General features: G+C 42.0%; 1 protein-coding gene across 3 annotated transcripts in view; it reads right to left on the bottom strand.

Moving 5' to 3' along the window:
* COL12A1 (collagen type XII alpha 1 chain) overlaps window positions 1–13,896 on the bottom strand; it is a 359,822-nt gene that overhangs the window by 137,465 nt on the left and 208,461 nt on the right. For all 3 annotated transcript variants that reach the window (XM_029595614.1, XM_029595613.1, XM_029595615.1), the window contains 5 exons: window positions 13,173–13,319; window positions 10,815–10,954; window positions 8,144–8,273; window positions 6,047–6,192; window positions 4,051–4,180 (listed from right to left, as the gene is read on the bottom strand). In XM_029595614.1, coding sequence (XP_029451474.1) covers window positions 4,051–4,180; window positions 6,047–6,192; window positions 8,144–8,273; window positions 10,815–10,954; window positions 13,173–13,319 — 693 coding nt within the window. The remainder of the gene's footprint in view (window positions 1–4,050; window positions 4,181–6,046; window positions 6,193–8,143; window positions 8,274–10,814; window positions 10,955–13,172; window positions 13,320–13,896) is intronic.

Below are 13,896 nucleotides of genomic sequence, written 5' to 3'. Positions count from 1 at the left end.
AAAAAGAGCATGTACACAAGTATAAGATACTTATGTGCATGTATGCTAATTTTATGGGTGCAACTCCTTCGAAAATGACCTCCTATCTGAAAATGTAGTCTTTACTGGAGTTCTGCTATACCTCCTTTATAATATTCTTCATGTCATTATCCTGAATGCTATCTAGATCTGCAAGATTTATGAAGTAACTTGGAAGCACATGAAATCATGACACCCGAAACCAATAAATTTACAGAGCTAGATGGAACTTGTCCTAGAGTGCCAACAGCCAGGATTTTGCAGGCTGACAGCAACTTCGCCAAGTAAATGTATGTCTCTATAGGACTGGAAACAGTAAGAAGTAATACTGATTTATTTTTTTTCCTTATTTAAACCATTTATTTCTTGCCTTCCCACGGGGATGTACACAAGGCAAGTTACAATATAGTGGAATAAAATAACAGTATAATATATTGCTATAGCAACAAAATAAATCACAGATCCCCAAGGGAGAAAAAAATCCATACATATCATAATAAACCCCAAAGTAACCCCAGGGAGTCGACCCAATACTACTGAAAACAGAAAGCACCAGAGAATAGAAAAAAAAAAAAAAAAGCCCCAGACCCAAAACACAAACCCCACTCCTCCCCCACTCCTCAACTCAAAGAAATCCCAAAAGTGCAGCACTACGAAAGGGATCAAACAAAACAATAAGCTAGGCTGCATAATCAGCTACCAATCCAAAATAACCCCTTATCAAGCGAGAGTAGACAGTGTAAGCATTCGAAAGATATGTAAAGGAAAAGCAGTGGTGAGGACGCAGTTAAATGGATTTGGAATACTATAGAAGTAGCTACCTGATATCTATGTATATGATCAATAATCTCATAGAAAATAGCCAGCCATGCATCAGAAGGGGAAACCCCCACCTCAGCTAGTCTTCATAACTTGGAAGGCATTTAAAGGGGGAAAAAAAACATGCTTGGAATAGAGGGGGCAATTTTCAACCTGCCCATTTTGGGGCAAAGTTGGCGGGTACTTTTAACCTGCAGACTTTCTCCCAGTTTCAAAGGCAAAGGGTGAGCGTTCTGCAGACATACAGCTGCTTTTCTTTGAAAGCTGAGTCTGACATGAAGAGCTATGTGAAACTTACGCAATAAGGGGTGAATTTTCAAAACTCTTATGTGCATAAAATTTGCATATACGCATATAAGTAGCTTGTAACCATATACAAATTAAAGGTACATGCTTTTAAAAACATCAAACGTGCAGGCATATTTTTGGTCTCACATGCACATTTACGCATGACATAAGGGGCGGTCTAGGGGCATTCCAGGGTGGGGCCAAGATCTAGGTGTGAAAGTCGCCATTTTATAGGAGACTTACATGCTGAAATGTCAACTTATTTTAGTAAGAACATAAGAACATAAGAAATTTCCATGCTGGGTCAGACCAAGGGTCCATCAAGCCCAGCATCCTGTTTCCAACAGAGGCCAAACCAGGCCACAAGAACCTGGCAATTACCCAAACACTAAGAAGATCCCATGCTACTGATGCAATTAATAGCAGTGGCTATTCCCTAAGTAAATTTGATTAATAGCCATTAATGGACTTCTCCTCCAAGAACTTATCCAAACCTTTTCTGAACCCAGCTACACTAACCGCACTTACCACATCTCTGGCAACAAATTCCAGAGCTTTATTGTGTGTTGAGTGAAAAAGAATTCTCCGATTAGTCTTAAATGTGCTACTTGCTAACTTCATGGAATGCCCCCTAGACCTTCTATTATTCGAAAGTATAAATAACTGATTCACATCTAATTTTACACCTGCTAATTATCTTGTGCAATTGATATCAGACTCATCTATTGTTCATTGCTGGTTGGGTGGGAGGCCTAGCTGAAGTGGGGGAAGTTTAGTCTGAAGAATTAGGAGAGTCTCCATGACCTGGAGAAGGACTGGTTGAACTGGTAGAGATTTCAGCAAACTGGTGATTTCAATTACATGTGATTACATATTTTAAAATATATCAGCTTCTGCATGTAAACAGGGTTTCACAAGAGCAAGTTACAGTTATTTTCACGTGTAAAATACACGCACTTATGATTTTAAAATAGGTAGGAAAAATATGCGCTTTCAAGGCACTCCAGGTATTTGCATCTGACCATACATATGTACATATGTTTGGTAGTAGACCTACAACGAAGTGTGGAGCGATGGGCAAACACACTAATATGAACACAATCCAACAGGTGTGCTGCAAAATCAATTGCAAAGGTCCATGTAAAACAAACTATAAAAAACAATTTAAACAGGAAAAATTCAATAATTCCAAATTGCCAAATCTTTATTGAAATGTCAGTCCCCGACAGGGACCATGTTTCGCAAAGGCTGCATCAGGAGGGACCAATTACATATGGTAAAATAAAGCGGCATTACATTCTTGAGAATTGTGTCCCATTTGATACATCAAGGGGAATTTCCAGAGGATAATTTGGGAGGTTGAACCAATTACAATTGGAAGAGCACCGTTCTAATATGTGTGAAGAAGGATGTTAAATTGTAGAAAACAATGGCAGTAAGATGCAGGTTGATAAAATCACTGCATCTCATGTGTGTGAATGAAGTGCCTTTCAAATGTGCACTGGTGAGGTGTCAACATATGAAAAGTCACTCAGGGTTGTTTAGTCTGAGGCATTCCGTCAAGATTCAGGAACAATCCCTCAATATAAGGAGAAATTGTATTTAAATGATCGAGTTGCAGCCGAAGCTGGTAGTAGACTTACACATAGTTTATAATGAGGTAGATCTTCAAAACATACGCGCGCGTGTACTTTTGTTCGCGGCACCGGTGCGAACAAAAATACACCAGATTTTATAAGATACGCGCGTAGCCGCGCGTATCTTATAAAATCCGGGGTCGGCGCGCGCAAGGCTGCGCAAAATCGGCAGCCTGCGCGTGCCGAGCCGCGCAGCCTGCCTCCGTTCCCTCCGAGGCCACTCCGAAATCGGAGCGGCCTCAGAGGGAACTTTCCTTCCACGTCCCCCCACCTTCCCCTCCCTTCCCCTATCTACCTCACCCCCCAGCCCTACCTAAATCCCCCCTACCTTTGTTGGGCAAGTTACGCCTGCTTGAAGCAGGCGTAACTTGCGCGCGCTGCCCCAGCATCCCCCGGCACAGGCCGCACTGCCAGGGGACTCGGAACCGCCCTCCCGGCACGCCCCTGAACTGTTGCCACGCCCCCGGACCCGCCCCGGACCACCCCCTGCCCCCGGGCACACCCCTCGGGCACACCCCCTCCCGCCCCTTTTACGAAGCCCCGGGACTTACGCGCGTCCCGGGGCTTTGCGCGCGCCGGCGGCCTATGCAAAATAGGCGCGCCGGCGCGCAAGTGCCCTGCGCGTGTAAATCCGGGAGGATTTACGCGCACAGGGGTTTTAAAATCTACCCCAATATGTGCGTACCTCATCCGCGAGGTTCGAAAATACTATTATTGATCGCCGTGCGGCCATATACGCGGATATATGGAGCCATGCAGAGTTGTTTGAAAGCTATTCTCCTTGTTGGCAAGAGATTCTGCAAAGAAATGCTCAAGTTTCACAACATTTGCAGAATTTTCTCCATAGACAATGATGTGGGAAAATTAGAGCAAAATGAAGTATTTTGCAGATTTCCAGGGCATTCAATGGCACTAACTGCAGAAATCTGTATTATTCCACAGAATTCAGTTGAAAATCCTTTAGAAATGATTAGATATTCCTTTGCAATTTTTAGTTGAATTTTTTGACTAAACTTGAGAAAATTCACAGAAAATATACATTTCTCATGGAAAAATTTGTCACATCTCTAACTGAATGGCTAAAAAACTAAAGGACTTTCTTAACCCGTGGAGGCATCCATACAGAACAGTTCTGAGGTTCATTAACAGACTAGTCATTGCAAGAATTTATGGCCGCCATCCATTGTGTCTCTTTTCTATAGATTAAAGGAAGACTTCAGTGTCCTACAATATCAATCCACCAACTTCACAAGAGCAAAAAAAAATTACAAAATTAAAGAAAACTTACATGTTACTTCCTGAGTGGTGAGAGGATCACTAGTGAGCTCATCAAAATTTGCATAAATAGTTAAAGTGTACTCTGTATTAGGAATGAGGTCTTGCAGCTGTACATTAGTTACTGAACCTTTAACTCGCACCTGTAAATAAAAGAAAAGTCAAAAATTAAAGTAACAGAACAAGGGAAACAATATATTAATGTTCAATACTGATATTAGTAATTTCATGACTAATATGATTGAGAATATTATGACATTAAGGGTCTGAATCTCTAAGACTTTTTACCAATTCTGTGTCTATGAGAATCGAGCCCTATACGGTATGTACAATATTTTTAAAGCAGAGATTATCTGCTCCTTTTTGCCTCCATTCTTAAAAATTCAGAGGTGTGTTATGGGAGTCTCAGTTTAGTGGACCCTTGGGCTGACCTGCAGGAGACTGGGAAAGATGGTCAATGTCTCTAGTGAGTAGCAGGCCGGGAGGCAGATGTTCAGGCAGGACATAGATGCTCTTCACCCTGGAAGCTGGTGCTCCCCCGGGAGGAGCCTGTAGGAGCCCAAATGCTGGGACTTAGGCGGCTTCACCCTTGGAAGCCGAAGCCCCCCCTCACCCCCCGGGAGGAGCCCGTAGGGGCCCGGCCGCTGGGACTTAGGCGGGTTGTGGATCAGGACAGGAAACTGGAACCAGACTAGGACAGTAGAAGTACTGTAACAGGGCTCGGGTTCTGGAACCAGGCAGGAACTGTAGCAAGACTCAGGTACTGGGGAACTGTAGCAGGACAACAGGAACCAAGCAGGTACTGTAGCAGGAACGGAGCGATATGACAAGGCAGGTCACTCCGGGGCACAACACAACAGGGAACCGGGAGGTAAACCCGTTGCAAGGCCAAGACTGGATGTCCGCGGCCGGCTTATCAAGGCCGCGGCGTCTGACGTCAGGAATTGGGCGGAGTCACCATTGGCGGGAAAAGCGCCCAAGTGGTGCACTCGTGCGCTTAGAAGCAGGGCGTCCATGGGAAGCTTCGTGGAGGCGCAGCCCCAGCAGGGACGCCACCAAACAGGCCACAAGCCAGGCCTCTGGAAGCGGGAGCAGGCCCAGGAGCACGGAGGTAAGGGGTCTGGCCGCGGCGCTCACGGCCAAAACCGCAACAAGGTGTGCAAAAAATTCAGCTCAGATGTAAAATTCCCTGGGTGAAAGCTGACTATCCTGTGAGCCCGTCTGAAAGTCTTTGTGGCATGACGAAACTGCCACAGGCCAACTCGAGAGTTTTTCAAAGCAGAGGCCAAAATTATTAGGAAAATGTCATCTGTAGCAGAACTTACATTCTAATAAAGTACACTAAATTATACATATATGAATGTCACATGAAAAGCACGGAGATCAATATTCAAATTGTCTGGCTACCTTTAGGAGTTAGGTGGACATAACCCAAGATCTGAATATTTTCTCCAGTTCCCTGCCTAAATTTTGAGCAAATAACTTGTTATCCACACACAATTTACCCAGATACGTAGAGCCAGAGCTGTGGGTGGGGAGTGAGGCATATTTAGCCCTAGCTGGATAAAGTTAGCCAGGTATATCTGCTTAGGAAAATACCTGCCTGAAGGTTATCCTGTCAACTTTAACCAGATATTTTCAGCAGAACTCTTATTCAAGTAAGTTCTGCTGAACCTCTGGTTAAAATCATCCGGGTAACTTTATCCGGATAGCTTTCCTACTCACCGGCACTCTGCATATTGACCTCACTATCTACATCACTCTTTGATCTAACTTTGCAATCTATGATTCATTCTCAAACTCAAGTAAAGGACCAGAAAATGATCTTAGAGGAACTAATAGCATTCAAAACAGTCCCAATGTCAATAATGACATTCAATTAGCCAGCTATGTTACATCTTTCGGCCATGATAATGGCTACCCAGTAAATTTCTGTCTTTTGCTGATAACTGCTTATGACAATAAGAAAGGCTAACACAAGAGAAAACAAAATGTATAACATTCCACACCTCTTTTTCTGTTGCAGGCACAGTGGCATTAACAGGATTATATAACAACCAATACCCAGTAGCTCCAGGAGCAGCGTCCCATCTCAGTCGCATGGTAGTGCTTTCAATATCATAAGCGTTCAGGTTTCTGACAGCAGGAATTGATACTGGTGAAAAATTAAATCCCAGAAATGAGTTCATTCAAATAGTTATTTGTTTCTCTTTTTTCTTTTCTGCAATGTTGTTTCACTCTAGAGCAATGTTTTCCAACTTGGTCCTAGAGCTTCACCAAACAAGTTTATTGAGAGATCTGCAACAAAGTGTGCAAACATATCCCATGCACAGTCAGGTCTCCAACATATTGTATATGTGTCTCATGTACATTTGTTGTGGATCTCTTGCAGATGTGAGGATCCAGCACTGGGCTAGGAAACGCTGCACTAGACTTACACAGCAAACACAAAGAATTACAAGAGGCACACTGGAAGTGATTTGGGAATAATTGCAGAGCTTGACCAATAATATGGATAGTTTCATTTTTTGTACTCTCTGTGCTGTTAATGTAGGGCCTAATACAAACTTTCATGGCTGACACATAACTCTCACGCAGAAATTTTGCAAAATCGACCAATCAGATTGCAGTATAACAACATCTATAAATTTTGAGGTACGTTTTCCTTGACTGGAAATGACCTGACCATGGTGAATTAACTCATGCTTAGATATAAAATGCCATTGTTGCTTAATAGATTTACAAATTTGTATTTATCCTATGCATGACAGTCTATGTGGTAAAATACTACTAGAAATATCCAACAGAAACAAAGTGAAGATTAATTTCCAGATGACTGTAAATTAGCATAAAACAATGTAATGGCAATATTATATTACACACAGAGTACCATGCCAACATACTTATGCCATAAATCACTAACCTCACTGGTATGTTGACATAGTAGAGTGAATTTATACTACTACAGATGATATTAAGGTCATCTTGTATCTGAGAAAGTACAAATGGAGATCAGCAGCCAAAGTCCGTATTACCATGGGTACTTAGGTGCTCAGAGGATTCCTCCCCTCCATGCTGTCGTTATAGTGAGGGGGAAGAGATGAAGGGCATAGAAGATTCCGCAGGGAGTGCACCTTTCAAATTTGAAAGAGGCAGTCGGGTGGTGGTACCAAATTGATTGGCACGGCCAAAAATCATGGAGGTCGGGAAAGGAAGGTTGTTGGGGGCAAGAAGAGGGACCCTTAATGGCTTATCTGACTCCTTTGGCTTTTCTCAGCACCAGAAGCACCCAGCCGCCTCTTCCTTTTTTGAAAATATGATTTGGTTGGATACGTATGGTTTGTTAGAATGTTTTATTATCACAGTGGATAGGGGCAGCATAACGACCCATCAGAACTTCGTAATAAGTTTAATTAGCAGTGAATTGATGGCATTCCTGTGGCCAACTGGCTAGTAGGTCAGAGAAGCCTGAAAGTCTGAATACCGAAGGAGCATGGTGAGGAAGTTATGCCTAAAAGGGGGCATTCCAAGCTAATAATAGGGCAAGAAGGTTAGGTTGTATCAGCAGCATATGATTGGTTTAGTTTGTTTATTTATTTAATAGCTTTTATATTACACTTATATTAGATACATCATTCTAAGCAGATAAATACATGTACAATAATAAACATCCAAAAATATACACATCCAAAATAATCATAAAACCTATCAAAAAAACCACCTGTATAAACAGATGAGTTCTGCTGGTCTGGCTGGTGGAGGAGCCACTTAGTATTATGGTGAGTAGTACTGCTCTGTCTGATAGGTTGCCCTATGCTTAGGGCTTGGATATGATTATGTTAACATATAATGTTGCGAATAAAGCAGCAGACTCCTTGTTTCCAATGATTTGCGAGCTGTGTGGTTATTGGTGGGAGTTTTGGAGGAGAAGCAGGGGGACTGGGGGGGGGGGGTGGTGACCCTTCCCTGCCACACTTCTTACTTTTGAAACCTCTCATTTAAAACATAGAAGTTAAAAAGGGACCATTTTAGGACTTGTGGCATTCTAATTCAGTAACTATATTATGTTGGGATATATTTCACAAGTGAAAACTATTAGAACTTACAAGTCGTTTCTCTGCCCTGCAGAGGTTCACTGCTTTCACCTTCTACCACAGAATATACTTTGACCTGGTATTCAGTTTCAGGCTTCAGGTTAGTCAAGACTTTAGTTGTCTCCGTTCGACTTACAGTTACCTGTACAAAAGTCAGAGCAATGTTGATTTTAAAATACATTGTGCTGAAATGGATCTATCTGAATCACTCAGATTCACACATTCATCAACTGTCCATTCATAGTTGCTTCCTGGCTTCTCTAAAGATACTACAGGGAAAATCTAGCCCTGATTTGCACACTCAAGACCTTCATGTTTTATGTGAAAATTCAAGGCATATCTATTAGGGATGTGAATCATTTTTTTATGACGGGTCGGGCTACCCGTGGAAAACTTCATTTTCCAATGAGTCGGGGGTTTTTTCTCGGCAATTTTTGACGAAAAAAACCCACCCCAACCCTTCAAATTTAGTTAATTACACCCCCCACCTTCCTGACCCCCCATAACTTGCCTAAAGTCCCTGGTGGTCCAGCAGGGGTCCCAGGAGCAATCTTCCACTCTTGGACCGTCGGCTGCCAGTAAACAAAATGGCACCATGGCCCTTTGCCCTTACCATGTGACAGGGGCTACCGGTGCCATTGGTCGGCCCCTGTCACATGGTAGGAGCAATGGACGGCCGACGCCAATGACACCGGTAGCCCCTGCTACATGGTAAGGGCAAAGGGCCACCGGTGCCATTTTGTTTACTGGCAGCCGATGGCCCGAGAGTGGGAGATTGCTCCCGGGACCCCCGCTGGACCACCAGGGGCTTTAGGCAAGTTTTGGGGGTTGGGAGGGTGGGGGGTTGTAATTAACTAAATTAGAAGGGTTGGGGTGGGTTTGTTTGTTTGTTTTTTTAATAAATGTGCCCCTCCCCCCCCCCCCTCGCGTGCGCTAACCTGAACAACAAATTTTCCCCAAAGTTCAGGGAAAATCCGTCTCGGGATTCGGGTCCTCTAACCCATGCCGAATTGGACTAGTTCTTTGAAATTTTCCAATTCGGCCAAAACGATTGCACATCCCTAACACCTATAGGGCAAGTATTTTGAGCTATATTTGCAACCTCCTCGATGAAACTTAATAAGTGCAAATTTTATTATTGCTGAATTATAAATTCATTTTCAGGTTTTGTGCTCATGCTATTAGTTGAGTAAATTGTCAATGAGGTCCCACATATTTTCAGACCTTATATAGAAATTTGATCTGAGCAACGTCAATTGTTAGACATAAACACGCTACAAAATAGTTGTTTCCCTGTTTCATTTTCATCTCATTGGTCTCTGCTACCATTCAATCAGTCCTGAGTTCCCCCTCTGTGTACTTCCTCCATAAAGTACCAGGGCAAATCTTATTGTATCATTCTATCATTTATTGATGTATTTTATTGTATTATTTTATGGATATGCTTATTGCTTATTAAGTTCACTTAGAGAATAGCCACTGCCATTAGCAATGGTAACATGGAATAGACTTAGTTTTTGGGTACTTGCCAGGTTCTTATGGCCTGGATTGGCCACGTTGGAAACAGGATGCTGGGCTTGATGGACCCTTGGTCTGACCCAGTATGGCATTTTCTTATGTATTTTTATTGAATCCTTTAATTGATGTATTTTATTATATCATTTTAAAGTTATGTTGTTTATTTTAATATGTTATTGTATATTTTATGAAGTTTTATGCTTATTTCGCATCTATTTGTAATCCGCCTTGAACACATGGATATGTACGGAATCTACATTTTTTAAATAAATAAATAAATATTATAACCAATGGAGCCTCTTCTCTATCCTTCAAGCCTTTAACCTAAGAAATCAATATATTAGCAATTTGACTATTCTATGAGTACTTCTTGAAAAAAGGACATCGACCACAGTGGGCTAGGAAGTTAACATGAAGAGGTCAAATCTGCAGGACTGACATTGCTTCTTCATTCTATGATGATCCAACAGGGTATTCAAGAGTGCTAAGAAATTATGGAGCCTGCACAGCTGCCATTCAGCCCCTCAGGTTCCATCAGAACAAGTTCTGCATTACCGATTCCCAGTTTAGACTCTTAAAGCAAAACTGTGATACAGAAGCCAGGAAGAAGAAGTATAGAACTTCTGAATTTGCATTTCCTTATCAAGTGTCTAAAAAAAACCCCTTCTAATAGGAATCAACCCTTCTGAGGTTTGCACAATTTCAGCTCTCTCTTATTCTCTGCAAAGGAGGTCATCTACACGACTGCAAGATTTTTGACTCACAAATTTCACCTCTGGACTACTAAACAACTAGGTTTGATATCATCATCCCCTTCATGTAATCATAAGGTCCTTCCTCCGGCAAGATGGAGTCAAGGTTAGGCATTTTTCCTTTCAGCTGAGGTTCAGTGGCAGAAAAAATAAATTCTTAAACTAAAAGGCATTTCTTTCCTGCAGATGTTTTTAGTGAACCAGTAGTAAAAAAAAAAAAAAGCATGCAAAAGTTCATAAACTTAATATGAAATGTGTTTATGATTTTATTCAACATTATTCTGGAAGTAGTAGTACTTTCTAGTAATGTTTTAGTATCAAACATACTATTGACAGCAATCTGCTACAAATGCATGCAATAATCCTGTATGTGTGGAAGAATCTTATTGCTCCTGGTATATAAGGAAACATACCTCTTGTGGTCTGCCTCCAGTGACAGGGTAGTATTCCAGCTTGTAGCTATCCACGCTCAGGGTAGGTGGCACCCAAGTCACCCTGAAAGACTGAGCCGTCACCTCAGACGTAACTAGATTGGAAGGAGGTTCCAAGTCTCCTAGAGTGAGGGACAATAAAGTAAATCCATGGTTAAAAAAAAACCAGATAAATCTAGGTGTCATTCATGTTAGCTTAATTGCCTTTTCTCTGGCCTTTTTAGTTAACCTGATTTGAAGAGTCATAGCTGCAACGGACGACAGGAGTAGAGCGTATTTGTAAGTGATTGACGGTGCATCTCTCACCTGCCGGATCCTTTCCCCCATTCGAATATTACTTTGTGCTATGCAGTATGTCACTATGGGCCAAATTTACTAAGATTTTTTTCCCATGGGAAAATAAACCTTAGTAAAATCAGGCTCTATGTATTTGATATGTTTGTTTCCATCCTGACTGACTCTGATTTTATTTTGCTTGTTTATCTCGATGTGAATGATGTCTATGCAAGAAAATAACATAAGAAGAAAATAAATAAATAAATAAATAAATAAGGATCAGAGCAAAACTCGTGTACATTTTAATTTTTTTTTATCATTGCTGTAATGACTAATGCTGCAGTAAGAATATAACAGGATACCTTAACTGCAAAACTGTAGTGTCTTTTCACTAAAGCAAAAATTATTTCAATTTTGGGTTATTCTAACAATAAAATTCACACATCCATACAGAAAATAAAAGACAAGCATTGTCAGAAGGCCCTGAGTTCAGAGGAAATGAAAATAAAGCCAGAGGGTGTTGGAAGACTGATAGTAGAAAGTCGTCTTCTAGCACAGACAGCAAAAGGTTAACACACAACACTCCCCCCCTTCCCCCATCTAACACTGTGTGGGAGGAGTGGGCTTCAAGATAGCATATATATATATATATATATATATATATATATATATATATATATAAAACTTGTACTAGAGAACGGGGTCTCCAGTCTTTCTCCCTACCAGCTTAATCACCTGTGCAGAATCAGGTAACTGGATATGTAATGTTTGTTGCTTTTCTAGCCCAGTTTTCAAACTAAAGAATTCATGTACACTGCCACAAAAGAGCTCTGAGTCCTTTCTGCTTCACAATAAGGGCCGGATTTTAAAAGACCTACGCATGTTAAACCCGGGGTTTTACATGCGTAGGTGGCCTTACGCGTGCCGGGCCTATTTTCAAAGGCCTGACCACGCGCACAAGTCCCGGGGTTGCTGAAAGGGGTGGGACGGTCAAAGTAGGCGCAAAAGGTAGATAAAGGATTTTGGGGTGTTTAGGATAGGGCTAGGGGGCGGGAAGGTTAGGGGAAGGGGTACGAAGGTTAGTATAGGGGGTAGGGAAGTTCCCTCCCAGGCTGCTCCTAAATTGGAGCGGACTGGGAGGAAACTGCGGAAGGCCATGGGCGCCGGTGCGCACAGGTTGCACAAATGTGCGCCCCCTTGCATGTGCTGCCCTCCCGATTTTATAACATGCACGCACCAGCGCACGCATGTTATAAAATCGCGTGTCCACGTGTGCACACCAGGTAACATGCGCGCATGGATGCGGGTGCGCCAGCTTTTAAAATCTACCCCTAAGCATTTCTCCTGGGGGCGTGGGGATCCCTGCTGCGCATACACCCGGTTCTGACCCTGAATAAGCAGATCAGGCCAGAACGGGGTGCGACCAGACAAAGGAGGTCAGGTGGCCTCTACGGTACTGCATGGGGAGGGGTTTATGGGCAGATGAGATTGTCTTTGTCTGCCATCACATTGACTGTTTCTAGACCTGTATAATTGCTTGAAACTTTGGTATACATTGATTTATTGACAAAAGTTGGACTGTCTGCATGTGCTATTTTCATTTTATAAATGGGAATCTAGCACTGAGAATTGCTTTCATAGGCCAAACATGAGAGATCTTATTTGAAAGATGGTTTATATATCTAACAAAATAAATACGAGAAAGGTTTCAAGAAAAACAACAACTTAAATGATCTGACACATGGGCCCTTATATATTAAGCAATTTTTCCATAGATAGAAAATGGGAGAAAATCTTTAGTACGCAGAACCCTCGGAGGCTTAAACTTATTGAGCATGTTTAAAGAATCAAACCGCTCAATACAAAAATAAAGCTCATCTGTTTTTACGATACAGCAGGAGAGCATAAGTGGAGCTGTCAACGTGGAATGAAAAGGAGAAAGACAAACTGAACTGATTTTGTCTCTTTATAGGGAGAAATGAAATGGAGCCTAGAAAACTAGGCATTGCAGTAAAGCTCAGCATACACTGACAAGTGTGGTGGAGTGAGAAAAAAAACACCTACCAGGGCCTTTTACACTATTACAGAGGTTAACAGTCAGGTCATCAACAATTGTAGAGAGGAAGGAGAAATCTGCGACGTTAAAAACGTGGGTGTCATCCGGATCCGTAGCAATCTGTTTCAATTCATTTTCATCTGCATTTTTAATACCTTCAGGATCAAACAAGAACAAGGAAAATGCAATGCATTAGACCAGGACTGGAAAGGCATCCAGAATAGCACATTACATAGGGCAGTACAATATCAATGCACATATGCATTCATAAAGAATGCAATCAAGTTCAGAGAGTTAAATGTAACAGTGTGCTAATATCAATGCAGGGCTGTCAAACTGATTATAGACAGATAATAAGATGAAAAACTGTTATAAAGGAAAACTGTTCCAATATACCATGTCAATGCTAAGAAGACATAGCAATATGATTGGAAATCATAGTATTACACTAATGAATGGTGCCTTGTCATTCAGATTTACAGGGTTAAAACACAGAGGAGGGCAAACTATGGCCTGCAGGCCACATCTGGCCCATGGGAGGTTTCCATTTGACCCAAGGTGGTGAGTTTTTTCCTGGCCTGGAAATGACCTCATTGGGCTGGAAACAATGTGCTGTTGGACCTTCATAGGGGTGGGGATGGGAAGTCAGAAGCTGTCAGACCTCCAGAGGTGGTCTCTGGGGGGAGGGGAGGGAGAGGGGTGCTTTGGCAGGAAAGGAAGCTCTTCAGAATT

The sequence above is a fragment of the Rhinatrema bivittatum genome, chromosome 3, assembly GCF_901001135.1.
Source record: "Rhinatrema bivittatum chromosome 3, aRhiBiv1.1, whole genome shotgun sequence".
Classification (NCBI taxonomy): domain Eukaryota; kingdom Metazoa; phylum Chordata; class Amphibia; order Gymnophiona; family Rhinatrematidae; genus Rhinatrema; species Rhinatrema bivittatum.
The sequence above is the reverse complement of the archived record's forward strand: the minus strand, read 5'-3'. Positions and strand labels throughout refer to the sequence as shown.